Source organism: Chiloscyllium punctatum, chromosome 27, assembly GCF_047496795.1.
Source record: "Chiloscyllium punctatum isolate Juve2018m chromosome 27, sChiPun1.3, whole genome shotgun sequence".
Classification (NCBI taxonomy): domain Eukaryota; kingdom Metazoa; phylum Chordata; class Chondrichthyes; order Orectolobiformes; family Hemiscylliidae; genus Chiloscyllium; species Chiloscyllium punctatum.
Genome location: NC_092765.1, coordinates 25,994,817 through 26,020,612, shown reverse-complemented (window position 1 = coordinate 26,020,612; position 25,796 = coordinate 25,994,817). Strand labels below are relative to the sequence as shown.

Genomic DNA, 25,796 nt, shown 5'->3' with positions numbered 1-25,796 from the left:
CTTACAAAAAACATTCTGAAATTAAAAGTTTTTAGAAACACTCTTTGGGATTCTAATCTATGGTCAATTGCAATCTACTTACAATTACTTAATGTAAGACATTCCCAGCCTACTGTGAGAGTTATAGGGAGAAGGTTTTGTATCAAAGAATTTAGGCTGGCTTTGAATTTAGTTTCAGGGGTTACAGAACAGACATTTGGATCAGATGGCAATTAATAATTATAATATGATCAGAATCTTATGGCATGTATTTTTTTGGTTCTGCAATGCCTTCAGTGAAATATGATTCATCATGGTTAAGCAATACAGATTATAATGCCAAAAGCTGTTAACATTTCAGCCTAATGTTAGATTGATATTCTTTTTTTTACTCATATGAAACTTTATTTTCTTGCCAGTTTTCTGTAAAACAATTCACTAACACTTTTGGAAGGCAAGTCAGTGGACGTATGGGTGCTGAACTGTCTGCAGAAATGGTGAACCAGTAGACCATACAATTTTCTGTCAAATTTTAGAGGCCAGGTGGTAGATTTGTGGAATTCCAAACTCTTAGCTAATTTCCCCAAACTCATAGCTCAAAGCCACAATACCTGTGCATGCTACGCATTAAATACAAATTAAAGCGATCATGCATTTTAGATCTGTAATAGCTGGGTAGTAGTTCTGTAGCAGTGGTGTTATTGAGTCATAGAGTTGTACAGCACACAAACAGGCCCTTCGGTCCAACTCGTCCATGCCGACCAGGTATAATACAGTATTCCCCTTCTGTCCATCCCACCTCAGTGTGTGACTTGAAGAGGAGATTAGCAAGACAGATATTGTCTAAGTCAAACCCAAGAGAGACCACAGAATAAATGGTCTACTTGGCCTGACTCCAGCTTATTAAAGACTCTATTCAACCAACAGAACTATCTCTTCATTATAAATCCCTAGGCATTTATGCATCACATGTTCTGATCGTGACTGTCCTATTTTGAAGTGGTAAATTATTGTTTGAAGCAGGCTTGATGAGACAAATCAGAAGGAATAAAATGTTAATATGAGGAAATGGTCAGCTGGTTCATGCAAATAAGCTGAAAAACTGGTTTTGTGCTAAAGTAAAATTTTACTCATGCTTTACAAACTGAAAGCAAATTAGTATGTTTAAACCTGAATTCTGATTTGCTTTTGCTTGTGTACAAAACAAAGTGGCCGAAGGTGCAGATATAAGGTCTTTAATTCAATAATAGGTGAAATAACTCCACAGAGACTGGTATCAGGTCACCAAGACACCCTTTATTTATACATGGAGAGTCCTTGACACTGATCCAGCTCCCTTAGATCCAGCTCTCATAAGGAACAGAACCTCTGACACACCTGTTTATTTTTTTTTTGTGCTTAGACCATAAGATACAGGAGCAGAATATGACCATTTGGGTCTGTTCTGCTATTGGATCGTGGCTGATATGTTTCTCAACCCCATTCTCTTGCCTTCTACTCATAGCCCTTGATGCCCTTACTAATCAAGGACTTATTTATCTGTGTTATAAATACACTCAACAACTTTGAATTAACTCCTCAGAGGCCAATATCTGCCGCGTGCGTAACACTTGACACTGGTCCAGCTTCCTCAGAGCAAGCTCTCAGAGTGAACAGAACCTCTGTCACTCCTGTTTTTTTTAAATTTTTTTTCGATTTCTTTTTTTTTAAACCCCTACACTCCCGCCTAACTGCGTTAGTGCTTATTTTTCCCCAGCACCCATGTTGTGTGTGTGCAGGTGTGAGACACAGTGAAAGACACAAGGTGCATGAATCTTGATTCAGTTTCCACCACCCAGGAAGAAAAGAAACATCTAAGTGGCTTGTGACAAGCAGTGCCCTTCACATCAAAGGGCAATGTTGTGTGATCAAACAGTGAAGGGGAGACACTCCTGTTTATTTTTTTTATTTTTTTTTCTTCCTTTATTTATATTTTGAGAGTCCTTGACATTCTTCAGGTCCCTCAGAGCCAGCTCTCAGAGTGAACAGAACCTCTGTCACTCCTGTTTATATCTGTCAACCAGGGCTACCTGATTGGACCAGATTAAGAGGTCTACCAGGCTGACCTAGTTACAATCATTACAGTAGGTTCAGTTGTAAATAGCAGAAATGTCAGTTAATTTATTTGAGTTCAGCTGATATTACACAGGGTGTATGGCACAGAAACAAGGCACAATCAGGGCTGTGATGGAATACTTTGCATTTGCCTGGATGAGTTCATCTGCAACAACAATCTAAAAACACAAGACCACCCCTGTCAAAATAGTAACCAACTTGGTTGGCACCTAACCTACAACCTGTGACATTCATTCCCCTCATCACAGATGCATGGTGCAGCCAGTGGATGCACTGCAACACTCTTTCCCCAGCATCTTCCAAACATGTAATCTCTACCATCTAGAATGACAAGGGCAGCAGATGAGAACACATGAGAAAGTCAGTATTTACACACTAAGGACTGCAACAGATTGAGAAAGCAGCCCATCACCACCATCTAAATGACCATTACTGATGGGAAACAAAATTATAATTTGCATAATATTGCCTCTTCCCTGGTTTATTTATAAATATGCACATATAATTCATCTATGGGATGTCCTAGAATTATTGACATAGGACTTGTGTCTTATCATCACCATAAAGTATATTTAGTTATGGCTGTTGTTGTTGTCTAAATGTTTGTTCTGTTACTTTACTTACTTACTCTGGTTCAATTCCCATCACTAGATGAAATAATGGATATTCCGTTGTTGGGAATTTTACATAATAAGGTAGAAAATAGTATTGATTACAAAATAATAAGAAATTCCATTTCGTGTTGCCCTTTACTTATCACTGTGCCATGCTAAATAGGCTTCCAGTGTTCACTGTGTAGCCTGGTTGTACAGGATTTCCATTCCCCTGCAAGTTAAAACTCTCAACTTGAGAAGCAATCATCAGGCAAAGATGGAGACAATAAAAGAAAAAGTAAAGTGTCCACTTATTTCAAAGCTTATTGCTAATTTGTCAGGGAGAAGTGGAAAATGGTTGACTGCAAAAAGTGATGATCTTTTGTCATAACATCAGTTCAAGACTGAACTGCAATATTTTTAATGATGAAATTCCATGTGTTGACTTACACATGTTTCCTCGGTGATCAAACACTGAGCCTATAAACGTCAGGCTCTTAAAATCGGATACAGATTTCAGCAATGCAAAGTAAATCAGTGATTTTGTTTTATTGTCAGAGCTATGTTGGAACATGTACAGTATAATTAAATCATTGGTGTGTCCTGGATCATATACTGCTATCTAATGCAGTGACTAGCTAATTACTCATCATTACAATGTTTGATTTGAAAGGTCTGCTGACAAAATACAGGCATGCTTAGAGAGAATGTTTGATGTAGAAAGGTTTGAAAACTGTTTCTGTTACATGAAACCTCAACTTTTTCAAATTTTGACAAAATAAATATTAAATAATGTGTCAGAGTACAATGTGAAAGATGTGATTTTAGCTCTAAAACTCAAACATGTGGTTTTTAATGATTGGACTTTTCCTTTGAACTTCTGATAACCTGAAGAAACATCTGGGTTTTCCTGATTAACCCATTCTGGAATGATTACCTATTTACTTGAATTTCAAAGGAGCTTTGTAACAAAATTTTTGAGTTTAAATGTTTATTTAATTCATAAATGGTAAGATTAGGTACTTTAGAAAGGTAACTGGTTTAAAAAAAAGCATGGAATTTTATGGCTTTCACTGTAAAAATTCATGTCCTAAATAATGTTAAGGTTATGTGCAGATTATAATTGTATTTATGTAAGTAAAATGATTTATTAATTTGCCTACAGTGTTGATCAAAGTTGTTAAAAAATTACTTCTTTTTTTCAGACGCAATCATAAAATGTTACAGCATGATGCAACACCTTTTGGCCTGTTTAGACCTTGCCAGCTCTTTGCTAGGTCTATCCTATTAGTTTCACCCCTACTAGTTTGCTGCAGGCATGGAGTCATAGAATTGTGCAGCACAGGAACAGACCCTTCAATCCAACTCATCCATGCTGACCAGATATCCTAAATTAATCTAGTGCCATTTGTCAGCATTTGGCTCATATCCCTGTAAACCCCCCTTTTTTATGTAGCCCTTTTACTACTTTCCCTTTTGAGTATTTCCCCAATTCCCTTTTGAAGATTGTGACTGAATCTGCTCCCATCATTGTGCTATTACATAGCTTCCAGACCAGGTAGGCAGTGTATCTTTTGGGACTATCTGACATCATGACCTGTAATGTTCTAGAATAAAGATACTCTCCTTACTTTTCAGTCACTGTATCAGTGCAAAGGAGTCAGTGTAATGGATTCAGTCAGTCAGTTATGTGTATGTAATATACAGCAACAAGAGCAATGACAGACACAATGTTAAATGTGTAAGTTGTGATATTAATGCAATATAAATAGGGCTGCAAATAAATTTCAGGACATTTTTCTGAAGAGCCCAGTATTTGTGGTGTATGCCATGTGAGCTATCATGTAGGAGAAGATATATCAAACCATATCATACCAGCTGTTGTTTAAACTATTGGTAGCACATCACCTATCACTTTTTTGGCAATGTATACCAGATCATAGCATGTAAAAAAAAATTAACCTTGTGACGTCTCTTTATTTTGTTGCCTATCATCATTCTATCTCCTTTGGTTAGTGGCCCCTCTGACATTGGAAAGTTTCTCTCTCTTTATCCAAATCATTCATTACTTTGAACACCTCCGTCAAATCTCTTCTTAACCTTCGCTATTCTAAGGACAACACTTCCACTTTCCGTAGGTCTTGTTTCTGTGCCATAGATTCTGAGCTGCAACTGACCAGTGCTGGTGTTTTTACGCTACATGTGTTTCATTCTATATATCTCATCAGTCTTTCAGTCTATCTTTCTATTCCCTTTTCTGGCATTTACTTCTCCAGTTTATTTCTAAAACCATCCAAGTAATTTGCATCAACCACTTCCTGTGGTAATGATTTCCACATTCTAAACATGCTGAATAAAGACATTTCTCCTTATTTTGTGGTTGAATTTATCAATAACTGCAATTTGTTTTTTAACATTTAAAGTTTTTTTCACAATAAGTTGTAGAGCCTTAATTCTAACTTGTTCTGCTGGTTCACATACAAAAATGAAGCCATTCAAGTTCACCTAACAATTATTGCCCTGGAGATTTAGTTCTTTAATTTTGTAAGTAACAATTCCTGGAGCCGTTTAAGGCATGGTTGCATATTGGGAATACTTATTGCCTGAATATCTGCAGTTCCATGGGCTTGAAGTTTAAGCTTCTAACACAGGCATCTCGTGGAAAATAGTGACCAAAAAAATTGCTGTTACATAACTAACTTTACTTGGTGGATTTTTAATGTCATATATCTTTATAATGTTATCTTATTCTTGGTAATACTTGCATTAAGTGGAAAAAACAAAGATCAATGAAAGGCCTTGTAAAAAATAATAAATCATTTAATATTGTCATATCTGCCTCTGGTTGTCCATTTTGATTATTGTTATTTGAAACTCCCATGATTGGCAGTTTTTATTCCTGCTTTCAATTGGCGGATGTGTTTATTACCTGTTGGTCTAGTTATCATTTATTGCTGTTTATGGTTGAAATTTTCTATTCAAACAATTTGCACATACAAATATCTCACTCATCCATAAAGGTCCCAAAGCCTATTTTGCGATGCCAACTTCACAAAAGCTAAAGAATATTTCCACTACAAAACTATTTTTAAAAAGTTGGGAAGGAGGAAACATGGAATTACAGATCACTTAGCCTAATATCTGTTTCAGTGAAAATGCTGCAAAATGTTTTAAAGAATTAGAACAGCGCACTTAGAAATGACCAATGGGGTTAGACAAGGTCACCATGGATTTATGAAAGGAAAATCATGTTTGACAAGCCCACTGAAATTTTTTGAGGGCATAACTAGTATAACAGAAAAGGGATAATCAGTCAATGTGGTACATTTGGACTTTTGAAAAGTTTTTGATGTAGACTCGGAAGAGGTTATATTGCAAAATGAAAAGACATGGGGTTTGGGTTAATGTATTGGCATGGAATAAAACTTATTTAGCAGATAGGAAACAGGGAGAAGGAAATAATTGGCCTTTTTTGGAGTGGGATGTTGTGACAAATTGAGGATCGCAGGGATCAGTGCTTGGGCCTTGGCTATTCCTAATACATATCAACAATTTGGATTAGGAAATCAAATGTAATATTTTCAAGTTTGCTGATAACACAAAGTGAGGCAAGTTTGAGTAGTAAATTCAAAGTGTAAAGCCATCAAAATTATTTTGATAAGTTGAGTGCTTAGACAAATGTATGGTGGATAGAATAAAACATGGATAATTTTAAAGTTATTCATTTTGGTAGAAAAAATGACAGTATTATTTAAATTATAATTATAATTGATGTAGAAAGGAACCTGTGTGCCCTTGTACTGCATTCACTGAAACCAAGCATGCAGGTGCAGTTAGGATGGCAAATGGTACATTGGTCTATAATGCAAGAGGGTTTGAGTACAGGAGCAAGAATGTCTTCCTGCAGTATAGAGGGCCCTGAAGTGTTTTGTGCAGTTTCAGCAATCTTATCCAAATACACTTTCCTCAGAGGGAATTTAGCAAAGGTTAACCAGACTGATTCTTAGGATGGCAGGTTTGTCATATGATGAGATTTGCTGTACTAGGCCTGCACTTGTGAAGAATGAGGGGGAATTTTATTGAATGTAAAAAATTCTGACAGGGCAAATAGACTGGATGCAAGGATGATGTTTTCTCCAGCTAGCAGTCTAGAACAAAGGGTTGCAATCTCATAACACAGGGTAGACCATTTTGTACTGAGCAAGGAGAGATTGCTTCACTCAGAGCATGGTGTACCTGTAGGCTTTTCTACTATTGAAGGTTGTGGAGTTATAGTCACTCATATGTTTAAGAAAAAGATTTTTAGAGACTGAAATTGTTATGGGGCATGATGACAGAGCTGGAAAATGGTATTAAGATGGAGGATCTGCCATGATCATGTTGAAAGGTGGAGTAGTCTTGATGGGCCAAATGGTCTACTCCTGCTCCTATTTTCTGTGATACTAGTAAAGTTGGGAGCAATTTCTGAAGAAATTCCTCCACATGGTCTAGTTGGGGGGAAAAAAATTCTAATATCACTTCAGTGATTGTTAATGATAAAAGTGTTTACTTTGGAAAGCACTTTATAAACTTTTGGAAGAAACCAAAACAATATGATTGCATATCCTTCCATTTTAATATTTCTTTTTAAGGTCTGTCAAAATGTTCTTAAGACCTCTAGCAAGTTTAAGTCCTTGTGTCTGTGATTGGATTTTGATGTTTGATGTTCATAGGATTATGTGCATTAAATTGGGGACATTAGCTGGCCCCAGGAGTGATGGAAAGTACACAATGGTATAATACACCACAGGCAGTTTTTTGGGTGTCAATGTTGGTTGGCTGTAACAGATTCTTTGCATTATTGTATCCAACAGTGTCATCAACTCTGACCTGGCCAAGTATTGATTTCCTACACACCTGTTGGGGAGCCAATATTTTGATGTATAATGTTATTTTAATAGCAAGATTTTCCAATAATTGAGTCAGCTAAGTTTGTTTAAGATGTGTGTCAGAAAAGTTTTTTTTTATTACAACAGATGATGTATTGTGTTTGGTCAGATTACTATCAATGTAACAACATGTAACGTCTATGGATAGAGATGCCGTATTTCACTTATAGTTCAGCATTTCCAAGCCATCATTCACATTAATCCTGCCTCAAATTTGGAACTTGTGCATTGCCTGGATATGGGGTTATTGTTATGTATGTTGGCCTGGCTGCCTGCCCCTTGTAATTGGCAAATAGTGTCATCAACGATGCACCATTACAATCAGACAGGAAAAGTAAATACATGTACCAACTTCATCAAAGTACTTTAGACCATAAGGAGTTATTTTTGAAGGTACCTTTTAGGGCCCTACTGATGGAATGTAGCTACATGGTTTCTGTGCCATAAGATGATGGTAGTGGATAATCCCAGTCCCTGTGTGTTTTTGTGAGTTACTGTGTGTCATTTGTTTTGCATCCAAAGTGATCCAAACTTCAAATTGTTAAGCAATTGACTCCTATTTGTATCTTTTAATTTGCATTTTTACAACGGCACTTACGTTGCCTTAACCTATCAGGCTAGGAAATGGAATGAGGCTCCACGTGTCCTTGTGGGTTCTTTCTGAACTAATGGTTGTCAGGTACAGACTCCAAATAGAGCTTTTCAGAGTTTAGAGAAACTGACTGACTGGCTAGAGGGGAAGATGGAAGGCAGAGTTGTGAATATTGGGTGTAAATGATTTTGACAACCCATTTTATTCTTCTGCCCAATAATATTTGATTCCTGTGACTAAATATTGGCCACCTAAAACAGACTCGTCACTAATACCTGGTTTTGTTTTTCCCTTTTGCCAGTGATGATCAGCATGACTGTCAATACGACAGAAGTAAACATCACAACGATGGCCACAAAATCCCCTGAAGAAATTCTCTACCAGAGTAAGTATGCTGCTTGTAACTTCCTTCTCCTTTTGTAAATTGGTTTATATGGAGAAACAGTGCAACGAGCGTCCAAGTTTAACTTTACTGAATAATTGGTGAATAAATGCTTATTAGTACAACAAAGAAAGGAGGAGAGTTTCCCTAAACATTCAGTCTCCAGCCTTTCTCTCCAGGCTCTATCCCATGATCTTGTCTCAACCAAAGAGGGAACAACTGTCATTGAGATCGGAGGAGGCCAATTTGCTCTGCTAGCTTGCTGTCCTGTTTAATTCCATCATTGCTGACCTGAACTTTTAGTTATTTATCCACATTATTCCATTTCCCTTGACATCATTACACAACATAATTTTTCAGTCTCAAGTTAGACATTTTCAGTTGGCACCCTGCCTCCCATCAACACGTTGTGAAGGATCATCCCTAAATGATCCTGCAGAATTTTAAGGCTATGTCCCCTTGTTGTGGACTCACCTACCAGGAAAAATGGTTTATCAATTTTTTACTCTCAAGATTTTAAATCATCCTCATTACTGTATTTTATTCATTCATGGAAATACGAGCACCACTGACAGGGCCAGTGTTTAATGTGTGTCCCACTTGCCCTGGAGAAGGTGGTAAGCTGCTTCTTGAATTGCTATAGTCCACTTTCTATAAGTAGACACACAATGTCAGTTGGTGCTAGGTGGTCTGTCTGGTTTTCTTCCTTTTTGGCCTTTCCAGCAGTTGATACAATTGAGTGAAATGGCCTAGCCAGCTGGAGGGCAGTTAAGAGTCAACTATATTACACTGGCTCTGGAGTCCCATGTAGACCAAATGAGGTAAAGATGGCAGTTTTCCTTCCCTAAAGGATGTTCGTGAACCAAGTGAATTTTAAATGATAATCAGTAATGGTTTCAAGATCATCATTAGATGTTTATGATGGATGATCTACTTAATTGGGATTTGAACCCAACATACTGGTCTGGTAATGATGTCACTATGCCATCTCTTCCCCATAACTTGTCCCTTTATCTTCTAAACTCAAGGAAATAGAAGATAAGTCAATACAATTTATTTTCAAAACGTTTTAGCTTGGGTATCATTGTCATATTTTGATACTACAGCCACTTCAAGGCTAATATTTTCTTTTTAATGTGCAGATAACTTGAACACCCATCAGAAAAGAAGAGAAAGGAATATTTCTTTTTTAATATCCATTAGTGCTATCACACACAACTGAATAGCTTTCCCAGCACCAAGTCACCAGGACTTTCCTTTCGGTTTTTAGCTATCGACCACCACCATTAAATCACCCATTTTGCCAATTAGGAAATATTTCAATTTATTGCTACAAATACATTTTCTGCTGAGATGTATATTAATTTAGTCAATAGTCTGCCAGCACTCATTTACTTAGATTAACCTGTGAAGCTGCTTGCTTGACCAAAATGTTGGAGGGCCAATGGCAACTACCGAGTTACAACCCAGCATGACTTGCCATCTGTACCCCAACATGAGTCAGTACCTGCATCCAGCCATCTTGAGTAGAATACAAGAGAAACTTTGAACCAGCATGGGGGAGGTTGAGAGAATGCTTTAAAAAATATCTAAAGGAAACAATAGATGCAGTGGAATATGTTTAAGTGCCAATTTCTTCCAACTACCTCCTTCATGAATAGGGCTTGTTTTTAACTTGACATTCATCAGTATTTGTCACTGAATTCCAAGCAATTAAATCCTACAAAGGAATAAAGTGCACCTTTTTGATTTGACAATAAGTCTTGTCAGTTGGATGGAAGAGAACTGTAAGAGGACATGAAAACCAGAAGGAAAATCAGACCTCAATAATTCAAAAAAACAAAATGTTCCTCCCCCTCACCCTAAACTAGTTGGAGAGTGCAATAATCAGATTTCTTCTTTTCTTTTGCTTTCTCCTGTTTGCGCCCTTCTTTCTCATGGTATTATGTTGTTGTATGGTTTTGCTTCACTGAATGCTTAATTTTTATGGGTGAACTTAGAAAATGAGTGTTGCACTGATATCCTGCGCTAGTGTGTTATACCCAAGCTACTGTACATACATGTGCTGTTCAATCATTCTGTTTCTAGCAAAGCTGACCGGATCAGGAATGGAAAGTCCTGACTGAAATCAGCCAAGTGTCAACTTCAGCAAGTTTCTTGAGGGCTTTTCTTCATGAGTTCTCGTGGGATTTCTCATTCTACTCATTCTATTCTCAGATACTCATCTGATTATCTCTGCACCATGCTTCTGTGGCACCTGGTTTGTCCTATCCTCCCTCATTAGAGATGGAAGTATGCATCACTGCCAGGGCTTTCAGGAATTCCTGACACTAGTGTTATTTTAAAGCTCACCTGTGTACTAGATCAAGTGCTGCCTGGTAGGAGTTGCCCTTCAGCATGCATTTAGTAGGAGGGGAACCAAAAACAGACTTTTCAGTGGATACATGTACAGCACTGTTTCATTGCACATACCAAGTGTACATTTATAAATATATATGGGAACCAAGCTACACAGGTTGCCTGTACTTAACCTCATCCTATCCCAGAACCCTGTCATAATGTGCTACTCTTTCCACAAAGCCCAGTGTAACCTACAGCTTGGTCATGCCAAACATCAGGCAGCATTGTTCTCTCCCATCAATGCCAAGGTGATCTTTGATCCCCAACCTCCTGCAGTAACCCAGGTTTTTGAATGTACTATGCACATTCCTTCCTCTCAATTATTGTCCCCTACTCATCCCTGTATGCTGCCTCCAATCCCCAAAATTGACTTTTACCACATTTCCTGTGACAGCAGTGGCTGCTGATGTGAACCCCTTGACTTTCATTGAGCTGATGCTGACGCTAACGCTATCCATGACTCAACCTCCCTGAATCCCCAACACCCAACCACCGATTGACGTGGATGGACAGCCCTGACGGATGATTGACCAGACCTCTTTGTAAGATCTATGGGTCACAATTTAAATTCAAATCCAATATCAATGTGTTTATTTAAGATTTTATCCAATAAGGCAACAGGAGGCAGATGAAAGAGTAACTCAGGAAATCTTACTTAGCTTATAAATGATGCCTATGAAAGCAGGCTTTCATTTTTTGATATATTAGGGCTCTTGCTTTGTAGTTCTATTTAGTTGTCATTCAGCCCTGGATATATCCCAACATTTTAAGAACCTTCTGCTTCCACTTTTGATTGGACAGCAGGGTAACTTCACTGACCAAACTTCTTGGTCATGCTCATCACTGAAAGCTGTTATCTATCATTTTTTTCCAAACCACAACCTATAGTATGAGCAAGTACATCATTCCATTCTGACTGGTCTAGAGTAGGTGAGGCTAACTGCTAACTGCTTTCAGGGAAACATGATCAATTTCTAATTGACTTGTAAGGGTGATGGAAATTTACAGATGTTACTTCCCATTATCTCCTGATTTGGTTCCTTAGTTATCAATTATCCAAATGCTTATCCTCTTCACTATGGTCCATTTGTTGTCTCCTTTTGACTTTTTAACAAACAGTATAGTCTGAAATGTTCTATACCCCTCTGTTAGGTATAGGGAGGAAATGCAGTCAGGTCTCAATGATAGATATATTTGAGCTCATCTCATTTAGCTCATGATACCCATTAAATCAAATGTTTACAACTTTAAGCAAAATCTGAACAGTGAGTCATTTGGTCGCTGTTGTGTTTGAATGCTTGGAAAGTGTTAATACTACCCTTGTTTTCTAAAAGGCAAAGTGTATAGTATAAAATATTTCCTAAACCTACAAAACTATATAAAAACTAATACAGTGATTACAAATTGCTAAACAAAATTGTTAAAGAATTATGTGAACATTATTTAATACATAGTCTTCTGATGAAAATCTGAAGGATCATACAATTTAAAAATTTACAAAGTTTAACTGCAACACAAAGATTAGGTTTGATGACCTAGAATCACCTCACGTGTAAATCAAATTAAATCAGCACTAGTACAGCCGCACATCTGTGGCTGTGATTTCTAGATAAGGGTTAATAAGCTGGGAGGATACCAGCGCTGCCTGAATCAACCTTTGGAAGTCCGGATACAGGCTGCAGATAAGCTAAACCTGGGCCCCTTCGCCTTGCAGCTGTAACTCTAAAGCATTAGTGTATTGTCTTCACTCTACTTGCAATCCCATGCTGCATTTCCTTGTCAATTGAAGCTAAGCAAAATCACATCATATTACAGTACTAATTGGCTGCTGTTAATCAGAATAATGTATTAGATTATACTTGTGTGATTTTTAACTAAATCTAAGTCAGTTGTGAATGTTAGTTTCCCTACTAATTCTGGCCTTGATAACCCTGAGTGGCCTCTTGGCCTGACTGAGGACTACTCCTCATAAACCTTGAGACATGGCTATTAGGTTGACACATTTGCAGTGTGTTGTAGTGCATGCTGCTAGCAACTAGCACAGATGTGAAATTGCAACATGTCCACCCCTTGTTAACCCTCATAACAAGCTGCCTTGATTCGAGACTGCACTAATCGGCAAGGCAAGACAGAAGGACTGTGTATCTTTACACTCTGGCTGAGGAAGTAAAACACAAAAAGGAAAAGCAAGGCTGAGATGCTGGGAACGTCCAAATAGTTGCAATGTGATTGAATACCCAAGGACCTTTGAGGTGTACTCTGGTTCAATCCATGGGGTGGGTGCCTGGCCCGATGTGCAAAATGTCCTGGCAGCAGCAATACAATGATGAGTGCTGTTATGCCCCAAAGTACAGCACTGAGGTACAAGACTATATTGTAAGATGGTCATATACATATATGTGCCAAGAAGGGGCAGAGCGGCTGGTATATGACTGAAGCTAATGTCTGATTACAGAGGGGTGTGGGCAATTGCTGGCCAAAGAGTGAACCTTGAGATGTTGGTCACTGTTGTTCAAGGTGGAGGCCCAGTGAAGCAAATGGAAACCTGGAGTCATTAGGTACCCACTTAAACCCTCATGTCAGGGTCTGTCATTGTCTAGTTCCCACCTACCAGGTAGGGAAATGGGAAACTGCATGTAAATGAGGTGAAAATAGGTAATAAAAGCATAGTAATGCATACAAATAGATGCCAATAGACCTTTTGCCACTTACTAGTAAAATTCTCACCTCATCATTCAAAACTTGGTTAGAGAGTTGTAATTTTTGCTGTCAATTTTGAGAACCTAATTTCTGCTGATCTTGCGCTGTTTTCCCAGATGACCCATCCTGCTCATGTGGTTCAGGGGCTGGGCCAATTCCACACACAGATTTTGTCCCACCGCCCTGCCATACCTCCCATCAGCCCTCCAATTCAAGGGTGCTGAGGGTAATTTTAACCTCTCTTCTACAACCCCTGATTAAGGCTAGGAAGCCCAGCTTCCTTAAGTCTCATTTTGGAGGCAGGAATCCTAAACTATTTCAGAATGCAACTGCTCCTATGAAGTATAAAAAAACACATAAGAATTTTGACCTTGACATCCTTTAGATGAGCTTGGAGCCAGGTTTTGTCACCAAATTAAGGTTGATAAATGGGATCTCTAAGTTGGAAGACCAATCAGAAATTTTCCAGCTTCAAAGAAGCAGTCAGCTGCAAAAAACTAGGACAGTGCTTCAGCATGAAGGTGCCTCCTCAGCCTGTTTAATCTTAAAAATTCAAAAAGTACAGAGAGTGCTGATGAAATAGTCCTTGATGCAATGTCATTACAGATTGTTCTTTTCCATGTAAGATTTTTTTTTACTTATTAAAATGTTACTGGAGTCTGTCTGACTCTGTGAAAATCTGGCCCTACGGCTTTGCCAATTTTATCTTCAAAAAAGACTTTTCGCCTTTTGACGCCCGAATTGTAAATGCTTAATAATTTTTTTTTGTCTCACTTGTGTTCCATTAACTCTGATCGACAACTTACTGGTTAGTTGATGGATTTTGTTTTGTACTCACACGTCTCTGTTTATTACAAAATCAAAACAAAGACTAAATATGGAATGTGCTTAATGTGACAGAATGTTGAGTGGAAGCAAAGGATCTGTGATGCAGAGCTTTGTAATAATATTGCAGGAGTGAGCAGGCCAATCCACAAGCTTGCTATCAGGCCTGCTTGACAACTTCTCTTGGCATGAACAAGGGCAAATTACTGCAAAAATCTGAAATAAAAACAGAAAATGCTGGAGCTACTTGGCAGCATCTGTGGAGAAAGGACACAGTCAGTATTTATGGTTAATAAATGTTACCTCTGTTTCACCATCCACAGAGGATGATGCAAAGTATTTCAGGTTTTTTGTTTCTTTTCTCATCTTGTAACCTGCTGATGTCACAAATAATTAAGATATGTAGAGAGAGAGAGAGACGTTAAATTGAAAAGTGAAAATTCAGATATGAATGAGCTGTGGCCATATGTACCTTTTGTATTAGCAAATAGAAAATGAGTAAAATCATATAATTGCAATCTTACAGAAGGGAATTATTCAACTAATTGTGCTTGTGCTGGCTATGTGAAATTGTAAGCAAATTTGCCCTTTTCTCAAACGTCTTGGAGATATCCAAAATTTAGTTTTGGAAGTTTCCATTGAAGCTGCTTCTGTCACACACTCAGTTTGGACCATGCTGTGTTAAAGACAATCTTCTCCTCTTGCCTCTGGTTCTTTTACCTTTAAATCAATTTCCTTTGGTTACCAACCTACTTGTCAGTGGAATACCAAAAAAAGTAGAACATCTGCGTGACGTGGTTATTATCCGTGTGGACAGAAGTCATGTTCTCCTGGTGCTCTCAAACCTATTGCCACAGATTCACTTTGCAAATCTGGCTCGGTATAAAATGTTTATGGGCTTTTAGGATTCTGAAAGTGAAGAGCAAAAATCCTGATAATGGGCTGAATCGAAAGGGGATTGGCATATTGCATACCCACCCCAAGAAAAATTGGTTGGACGCCTTCACCCTTCTTGAAAGTTACAGGTATAACATGCTGCAAGTTGTTAAATTGGCCACCTTTCACCTGTCCTGCCCTCACTTGGGAGGATCTCCTTGTCTGGTTACCAAATGGCTCCACCAGTCTCGGCATCACCAGAGCTCAGTGGTCTATGTTGCCCAAGAAAGTGCATGGCTACCCTGAGTAGTTAGGTCTCAGGGTTTCAGCCAGGGGTGCAAGCTAAAGACCTGGGCAGGGTGAGAGGTGGGTGGAGGGACCACGCTCTGGACAGGCAGTGCAGAAGGATGGGATGACAGCTTTGGGAAGAATGTCCCTCCAATATGCACAGGGCACTGCCCTGAATGAGGTGCTCCCCATCCCTTTCCTGTCTTTGATCATGTTGGTCACACAAAATGGCCTGGCCAATCCAACCTAAGTGCCCAGATATTATTATTTGGACAGTATATTGTTGATCTTCCAATTACTTAGATATTTTGCTGCCAATTTCATTGTTCACTCATGCAATGTATTATGAGGTGAGTTTGGGAACGGATGGTATGATGGTGATCTGGGCATCTGACCTGTTTTACTCCGTTTGCCCAGCTGAACTCTGGCCAAGTGAGGGCAAGTAAAATCCAGGCCACTGTTGATTTATGATAAGCTGAACATGTGCATTTTTGAATATTATAGATAAATATTAGAATCATCATATTTTTGTCATCAAACTAAGTTAATCTTTGCAATTGTCCACAAATCAAAAGCTTCCATTATAAACAATGTATTGTATTAACAATTCAATATATATAAGGCAAGGGAACTTCACTCAAGCAACATTAGCTTTCCCACACCCCCTCTTCTGATAAAGAGTGATGTCAGTGGGAATATGAGCTACACATTAACTGAATTCTCCTTTTGTGTTCCAGGCTCTGGTGCAATTGTAGCTGTCATTGTAATTGGAGTAATAATCATACTTACCCTGGTACTGCTCACTTTAAAGCACTATAACAGGTAATAAAGTAGCTGTGAAAAATCATTTACAGTTTTTTAAAATTAATTTTTCATGCAGAGGGTGGTGCGTGTATGGAATGAGCTGTCAGAGGAAAAGGTGGAGGCTAGTACAATTGCAACTTTTAAAAGGCATCTGAATGGTATATGAATAGGAAGGGTTTGGAGGGATTATGGGCCAGGTGCTGGCAAGTGAGACTAGATTAACTTGGGATATCTGGTCAGCATGGACGAGTTGGACCGAAGGGTTTGTTTCCACGCTATACATCTTTATGATTCTAAGACTCTAATTCATGAGATGTGGACATGACAAGCCAGCATTTATTATACATCCCTAACTGTCCTGCAGATGGTGATAGTGAGCTGCCACCTTGAATCACTGCAATCCTTGGGATGCAAGAACACCATAATGCTGTTAGAGGTGGAGTTTCAGGACTTTGACCGAGCAACAGTCAAGAAATAGTGACGTGGTTGCAAGTTAGGATGGTGCGTGCTTTGAAGAGGAATAAAAGGACAATCTATTCACAAGTATAAAATAGTTATGTGCAAGGGAGAATTTTTCTAAAGTCCAGGTGTGTAATGTAGCTTTCCCTTCTCTTATTAATTTAAATAATCATTAGCTTTTAAAATAACCTTTACACAAGTAGAAAAAACAAATACCAATCACAAATAAGAAACCCATAAAACCAAGATGGCATGGTGTCGGGGACCATGCATCAAAGCAGATTCCAAAGCTTTTGCCCAAGCAATTGAATTTTCTTTTGGGTAATTCCTTTACATCTAGAACCCTCCAAAAGTGTCCATTTAAATCAAAGAATTCAGAGAGTTCAAGTGAAATTAAATAAATAGTTACTCAGGAAAAGTTAGACTTAAATATGCAGTCTGACTCCTGAATAAGTATTCAGCTGAACCCCATTTCCCCCCCAGCTGTTGGACACATTTCCCCCTCCACCACATCTCTTCCACTTCCCGCTCCTCCGCCCTTGAGCCCCGCCCCTCCAACTGCCATCAGGACAGAACCCCACTGGTCCTCACCTACCACCCCACCAACCTCCATGTGCAGCATATCATCCGCTGTCATTTCCCCCTCCACCGCATCTCTTCCACTTCCCGCTCTTCCGCCCTTGAGCCCCGTCCCTCAATCGCCACCAGGACAGAATCCCACTGGTCCTCACCTAGCACCCCACCAACCTCCATGTGCAGCCTATCATCTGCCGTCATTTCCCCACCTCCAAACGGACCCCACCACCAGGGATATATTTCCCTTCCCTCCCCTATTAGCGTTCCGAAAAGACCACTCCCTCCGTGACTCCCTCGTCAGGTACACACTCCCCACCAACCCAACCTCCACTCCCGGCACCTTCCCCTGCAACCGCAAGAAATGCAAAACTTGTGCCCACACCTCCCCCCTTACTTCCCTCCAAGGCCCCAAGGGATCCTTCCATATCCGCCACAAATTCACCTGCACCTCCACACACTTCATCTATTGCATCCGCTGCACCCGATGTGGCCTCCTCTATATTGGGGAGACAGGCCGCCTACTTGCAGAACATTTCAGAAAACACCTCTGGGATACCCGGACCAACCAACCCAACCACCCCGTAGCTCAACACTTCAACTCCCCCTCCCACTCCACCAAGGACATACAGGTCCTTGGACTCCTCCATCGCCAGACCATAGCAACACGACCGTTGGAGGAAGAGCGCCTCATCTTCCGCCTAGGAACCCTCCAACCACAAGGGATGAACTCAGATTTCTCCAGTTTCCTCATTTCCCTTCCCCCCACCTTGTCTCAGTCAAATCCCTCAAATTCAGCACCACCTTCCTAACTTGCAATCTTCTTCCTGACCTTTCCGCCCCCACCCCACTCCGGGCTATCACCCTCACCTTGACCTCCTTCCACCTATTGCATTTCCAACGCCTCCCCCCCCAAGTCCCTCCTCCCTACCTTTTATCTTAGCCTGCTGGACACACTTTCCTCATTCCTGAAGAAGGGCTTATGCCCGAAATGTCGATTCTCCTGTTCCTTGGATGCTGCCTGACCTGCTGCGCTTTTCCAGCAACACATTTTCAGCGCACATTACCCCCTTCCCCACCTCTGCACCTGATCCCTTCCCCTGCCCATTCTCTCCAAAATTAGAGAAGCTCCCCACTTCTCCAATCCACCTTCCCCCACTCTGCACCCAGGCGTCACTTTGCTAAATCCGATTTCTCCTACCCACCTTGACTTCCCACACACACTGTCAAAGTGGCTGTCTGAATAAGGCAGCTGACTGCTGTGAAAAGAGGAATGGTTTGCCCTCCTCTGACAGTTCTGTGCTAGAAAGTGCATGTCAGAGTGGAAGTACAGCTTCACCTTCGTCATGGAGCTCTGGTGGGAATCTCCTCTCAGAAAGGCAGAGCTCCCTCCTTTTATATAAAAGAAGGATTGCAGTAGCCCCAAACCATGTTTTGTGCTACTCCTCAGAGAATCCAGCCCATTTTTTGAAGGCAAATTCTGCAAATTGAACCAATCAAATCCATAAATCCCATTTTTTTTCAAGCTGTATTGACCATTTCCATTCTGCTTTCAGGCCAGTGTGTACAACACAAAATAATATACAGCCAAAAGTATTTTCGCTAATGCAATTGGTTAGCCATTGTTCAAGGAAATGAATTGAAATCTAAGCAGAATGAAGAGATCCAAGTTTTCTCTTCCACTTGAGTAGAATGGTCATACATGAGATAAGCTTGAAGAATCTTGATTCAACCTCTACCGTACAGACATCTTTTAGTTTTTTTTAGATTAGATTAGATTTTTAGATTACATTACAGTGTGGAAACAGGCCCTTCGGCCCAACAAGTCCACATAATACTAATTCACACAAGCTTACCATGAAATTAGTGGATGGCTTGCATGGGAGATGTTAAAGACAAAAAAAATTGCGGATGCTGGAATCCAAAGTAGACAAGCCAGGAGACTGGAAGAACAAAACAAGGCAGGCAGCATCAGGAGAGGGAGGAGTCAACATTTCGGGTATAACCCTTCTTCAGGACATGGGGTTGAGGGGAGCTGCAGATAAAGGGGTAGTGGGGAGGGTTTTGGGTGGGGTGAGGAGCAGAGTGGTGAGGTAGTGATAGGTGAACACAGGTCGAGGTGTCAATGGGAGGAATGAATCTGGTTGGTGGTTGGAAGGAAGGGTCAGTAAGTAGAATGAGAGGGAGGAGGAGGAGGGGCTGGGAAGGGAGTTGGGGGATGGGAATGGAGGTTATTTGAAATTGGAGAGCTCAATGCTGAGTCCTTCATTCTGTAGGCTGCCCAGGTGGAGGATGAAGTGTTGCTCCTCCAATTTGCAGTCTGATTCACTGTGGCAATGGGGGAAGCCAAGGATGGTCATGTTGGAGAGGGAATGGGAAAAGCAATTGAAATGGGCGGTGACTGGGAGGTCAGGCCGATCCCTGCAGCTCAGCGAAACGTGCCCTGAGTTTACATTTGGTCTCCCCGATGTAGAGAAGATCACATTGGGAGCACCTGGTACAGTAAACTAGGTTGGAGGAGAGGCAGGTGAACCTGGATGGAGGTGAGGGAGGTGGTGTACAGGCAGGTTTCACATCTTTTACAGTTGCGGGGTGGTTAGGGGGTTTGGTGGGGAGTGTGGTGTGAACCAAAAAGTAATGAAGGGAACAGTCCTTACGGAAGGCAGAGAGGGGTAGAGAAGGTCTAATTGGAGTTGGCGGAAATGCCATGGGAGATGTGGCCATCTGGTGCAACAGTGTTCCTCTGGTTTCTTAATGTTAAGGCTGAGATTTCCCTGATGCGAGCATGTTTGATGTTAATACCCAGCGTTTGAAATAGGAAGAATTTATTCTCTCGTCCTAACAGCATGTTCTTTTCCACATAAATGTTTTCCAATTCAGAAACGAAAAACACTAAGGTTATATATAAAAATAATTGTTACAAATGCCTACAAATGATTTTCCCTGCTTCGGCCCATTATTATCCTTGGATCCAGGCCTACGTTCTGCTTTGCTCCCAAAGTTGTAAACTTGACCTGGACGTTGGGTTCAGTTGTGGTACAGATATTGTGTGTGAAAGAATGATTGATATGATAGGGCTGTTCTTGCAGTCTACACTACACCCAATATGGGATTCCAGCTCCAAAAGCATGCGCAACAACCAGGTCTCAAGTCAAGAAGGCAGTACATAAAATAACAAACAATGCGATGTAAGTGTCAACAAAACAAAAACTTCAAACTGTATTTATTTGCTATTGCATACAAGACAATGGGGATAACCTTCACCAGTATGGCAATGTAACTGTTCCAATTCATCTGGAACTCCACCTGCATTTTGAGAAGAAAGAGCATAATGCTCCTTTTGTAATGTGTAAATTTCTAAATTGTTGCCCCAGACTAATGTAAAGCAGGGTGAAGGCACCCTGTAAAGCAGGGTGAAGGGATGGAATAGGTAATGACATGGAAACTGAATGGAAGAGGATATAAAATTTGCTGACAGATAAACAAATTGTTTTAAAATGATACAAAGTCAGAAAAAAGTTGGTGAGCAGGAAGCAGGAACAAAACACTTTTGTCAAAGTACTGCAATGGTTGCCTTGTGCATTGTGATTGATATTTTATGATGTCGGATGGTTAACATTGTATTTGTCAGAATCTAGAAATGTCCAAATTGTCTATAATCATCTCTTTTTTTTGTCTACATTCTGATGGACATAAAATAATATATAACTTGGATATAAATATTACACTAATGTCCCCGCACTAACAATTGATGTTATCCTGTAGACAAAGCCGACTGAAAAGAGATCTGGCGCCAAAATCATCAAAGCAACTTTCAAACCCACTTCCACAGACTGGTCTTGACAACAGCCGGCAAACGTCACAGGTTTCTAGTTCGTTGAATATTCCATTGGAAAGGAAATAATGACTGAAATCCCAATGTAATGGGACAGAGAAGCAAGCTATTACAGACTGAATCTGGATAATTTGGGTCACAGAAGTGTGAAATAAAAATATGTTACTAAAATTACCATCTGTATCCATTCTTCAAAGGACCCATTATCTCTGAGTTCACAAACTTTCTGGACTGCACTTTATTTTTCCAGACTGCAGAATTTTGAAGAGAAAGCAGTTACATCAACAATTGTAATTCCCTGAGCAAGGGTTGCGATCATAGCTTCTCACGAAATCTCTACATTTTTTGACTGATGTGGAAATAATTAATTTCTCTCTTTCTCTGGCTTAGAATATAGACATGAGAAAATCAAGAACATAAAATGTCCAACACTTGTGTTTTCTAACTCTCATAACATCCAATTCTATTTTGAAAAGATTTTGTCTTTATTAACTTGCTTGGTAAATTATCTTAAATATTTATCACTTTGATTGAAAAGTTCTAGATGAATGGAATTGTTATAATAGAGAAACTGATAAAAGAATCCAAGACTAATAGTGGACGCATCTCTTCCAAAGTATTTGATGTTTCTAACTTTATTTTCATTTTTTAATGACTTCATGTGACTTTATCTGTACACTGCAAGTTTCATTCTAGTTTCTATGTGTTAACTTAGCGCCATTTGTATGTAACTGTGATCTGTTATTTGACTACGTGCAATACTTTACATTTATCAGTGTTAAATATACTTTACTGTCTCTGTATCCAGATATGTAACTAATGTAAACATTTTTGAAATATGCTTTTTTATTGCTTCTCTTATTTTCCTTTGGCAGCAATTTTTGACAATATTGTAGTTAGCTTTGCTACTTGGATTACTTCAGTATATTTGAAACAACACTGAATCATGAAAGATTTCATTCTCTCATGACATCTTTCATGATTTTGGTATCCTATTTATAAGACACAGTCCTATCTAGTTCTATGTTCTACCTGCATTTGTGCAACTTTCCATTTAATAACCTTGTTTATGTGAAGCTTTTTCAAAAGCTTTCTGAAAATTCTGATACACTATCAAGGGTAAGCTGACAGCTATTTTATCCGTAATGCCCTCAAAGTAATGAAGAAGTTGGGCAGGATGTTTTAAATCCAGTTTGCTTTTTAAGTTATTGCTTATGAATACTCTTTCAACATGTTGCTTGGAATAAATTGTATTGTTTTATTTCTTGTTAATGGACCTGTAGTTACCCGGAACAAGTTTGCTGTCTTGTCTTTTGAGAGATTGATTTAAAGTGAGAGTGTGGGAGTCCTTAATGCTCTCCCATTTGTGCTCCTGCCATTCAAGAAATGTTCTGTAAAAAAGAATGTAATGAGTTAAGACTATTTATCTCTCCAGGTTTGACAAACCCAAGTTGTTTAATTTAAAAGGCAATACTGTATCCATAAGCCATGGAATCACTGACGTTGTTTGCTTTCAAGTTTCAATTTTCCAGTGTCGAGGTTATTGGATGCATTTTACTTCTGCAATTATACTGTCACTAATTACTTTGCAATTTTTTTGGTCACTCTTGTCACAAGATGTTTCTCAGAGTACTGTATGGCCATGTATTTTGGCAATGAGCAATACTGGCAGATGTCACAGCCAAGTGAAATTAGTGCAGTTACTATACAATAGTGTAGTTGATACTTGAGCAGACTAATCTCTATTAAATAGTTTTTAAAAATTGCTTTATGTAAATGCATATATTAGAATTAGAGCAATCTGCTATTAGTAGACCAATATAATTGACTTATACAGTTTTACTGACCCCTAATCGCTGTAAGTAGATCACTCAATATGTGGACAGCCATCAAGGAAAATAAATCATGCAAAAACAGCAAGATCCCAGGGTTTATTTGGGCTGAATACAATGCTGGTAAAAATCCTGTGAGCAAATTATTGTTTTAAGGAAAGAGAATTTCAAAAATATAGGGCAAATCTGTAAATGCCCAACTTATTCTAAAGGTGTTGCAATGTTTTATTATGTCAAGTCTGACCTTTTTAAAGGCAAGAGAATTGTACATGAAATTATGGAGAGAATGTTCATTGTTTACATTCAAAGTGACACATTAAAGGATCAAGACACAAAGTGAAACTGCTTTTACTATTGCACAGCAGACTTTTGCTGAATTTAAGATGTGGATGCCTTCCTGTCATGCAATTTCCTGTGCACAATAAATGTAGTCATGATTTGGAGATGCTGGTGTTGGACTGGGGTGTACATAGTTAAAAATTACACAACTCCAGGTTATAGTCCAACTTCCAATTAAACCTGACTATAACCTGGTGTTGTGTGATGTTTAACAAAAAATGTAAAATCTGTATTCACAGGTTAATTGATATTATTTACAACATAGTGCAGTGTTAATATGAATCCATGAAAATACACATTCTATTGTGAAATGTATTCATTATGCTCATTCCACGTTATTGCCTATTTTGAGACTTGATAACTAAATTTTAGTTGCAAAATACATCCATAAGATATTGTTTTCATGCATTTGGCTGCATGGTTAAGTGGCAACTTGCATTTAAATTGTTGCTATATGAACAAGTCCTGCTTCATAAATGTGGGTTCATAGTCCAAGCTGAAACGTTTGTGCTGCACAGAGAGGGATACATATTTGGAGGTGTTGTCTTTCTAACAAGACATTAACTAAGTTCTTGTCTTGATGAAAGATCCAATGAAGACAATGAGCATTCTTCTGATGTGCTGAGCAATGATTGTTAAACAGCAACACCAAACTGAGGGACGCAAAACAAAAATTGCAGATGCTGAAAATTTGAAATGGAAGCAAAGATTGCTGGAGAAACTCAGCAGTTCTGGCAGCATCTTTGAAGAGAGAATCAGCGTTAATGTTTTGAAACCAATGACCCTTCTTCAGGACTCAGAATCCTAAAGTTCAGTTCTGAAGAAGGGTCACTGTAATCAATGTTAATTCTGTTTCTCCACAGATATTGCCAGACCTATGGAGTTTCTCCAGCAATTTCTGTTTTTTGTACCAACATGAGTGAACTGGGTCTCTCGTCTTTATTTGCTCTTTTTGGGTGCCGTGTGTGCAAATCAGTTGCCTCATTGGCCTTTTCAAAGGTCATTACACAAAATCCATTCAAAAACCATCCCACTTGAATGATTTCAATTGAGATGAAAAGATTGACGTCATTTCCAGATGGTGGAGCAGGTTGGCTGACTGCCTGGACATTGTGACTGTGGGCCATCCATGTCAAAGGTGGATCTAATCAACATTTTTCAGCAAGCTGCATGTCCTAAAGTACTACATTGATACAGCCGGTGGCTCTAGAATCAGACAATGTCATTGAAGTCTGACCCAATTTGGAGAAAGCCAAGTCCTGGGATGGGGATGGGAGTTGCAGTGATGGTAATAGGGTTAACTCTGAACATATTTCTTGGAATCCTGCAAAGCCACTCCCCCTTCTCTCATCATAAAAATGGTTTGAGCACTTACTTGAAGGGGCCCTCCCACTCTGCCGCCAGGTTTTACTTAGCAATATATCCACAGTAAATTTGTCATCAAACATAGCACATTAACATACATTTAGGCTCCTGTGTGCATCAGATCTCCCTTTGCATGGATGAATGAAATGGTTGCTAATAGAATTGGACCAACCTATTTGGACTCACTTGAGGCCAACATACTGAGTCTGCAGAGAATTCATCCTTAGGGTGAGGCAACTGGCTTACGGTAAAGACAGCCGTGCCAATTCTTGTGGTCATAAAGCAATAAAACTATCCAAGCAAGTCAATTGTTTTTGATCCAAAAAGGAGTGCAGCTAACTGAAGAAGAAGTGAAAGAACTATGAATACTGGAAATCGAGAACTAAAATAGAAATTGCAGGGAAAGACCAGCAGGTCTGGCAGCATCTGTGGATCCCTTAACATTTTGGGTTGACTGACTCTTCCTCAGACCTGAAATATTAACTCTGATTTTTCTCCATAGGTGCTGCCAGATCTGCTGAACTTTTCCAGCTATTTCTGTTTTTGTAACTGAAGAAAACCTTGGTTTCCTTTGGTTCAAAACCAAACAGAATCAGAACTTAACAACACAAGATTTAGTTTGTCTATTGAGGTGGGGTTGTGCACTATGGTTTATTATAACTTTTAATGATAAGGATGTATTTGAAATTAAGTGAAATAGGTTTTGATTATAAATTCACGCTGAATGTTCACTTATTTGTAAATTAAAATGACTTACTGATTATATCTGGACCTGTCTCATCAATGTGTTTTCAGTTGCTTTAGTGAAAAATTGGAGAAGCGTTTATTAGGACGACTTCAGGTCACAAAGAGGGAACTGCTATTTCACTTCTGAGTTATGGTTTATTTTGCTGAAACATTGGGTACAGCCT

General features: G+C 39.2%; 1 protein-coding gene across 2 annotated transcripts in view; it reads left to right on the top strand.

The window, feature by feature from the left end:
* ncmap (non-compact myelin associated protein) overlaps positions 1–23,624 on the top strand; it is an 86,438-nt gene extending 62,814 nt beyond the window's left edge. For both annotated transcript variants that reach the window (XM_072548364.1, XM_072548365.1), the window contains exons 2-4: positions 8,509–8,592; positions 16,416–16,500; positions 21,280–23,624. In XM_072548364.1, coding sequence (XP_072404465.1) covers positions 8,509–8,592; positions 16,416–16,500; positions 21,280–21,418 — 308 coding nt within the window. In that variant the 3' untranslated portion in view covers positions 21,419–23,624. The remainder of the gene's footprint in view (positions 1–8,508; positions 8,593–16,415; positions 16,501–21,279) is intronic.
* Positions 23,625–25,796: the final 2,172 nt, after the last annotated feature.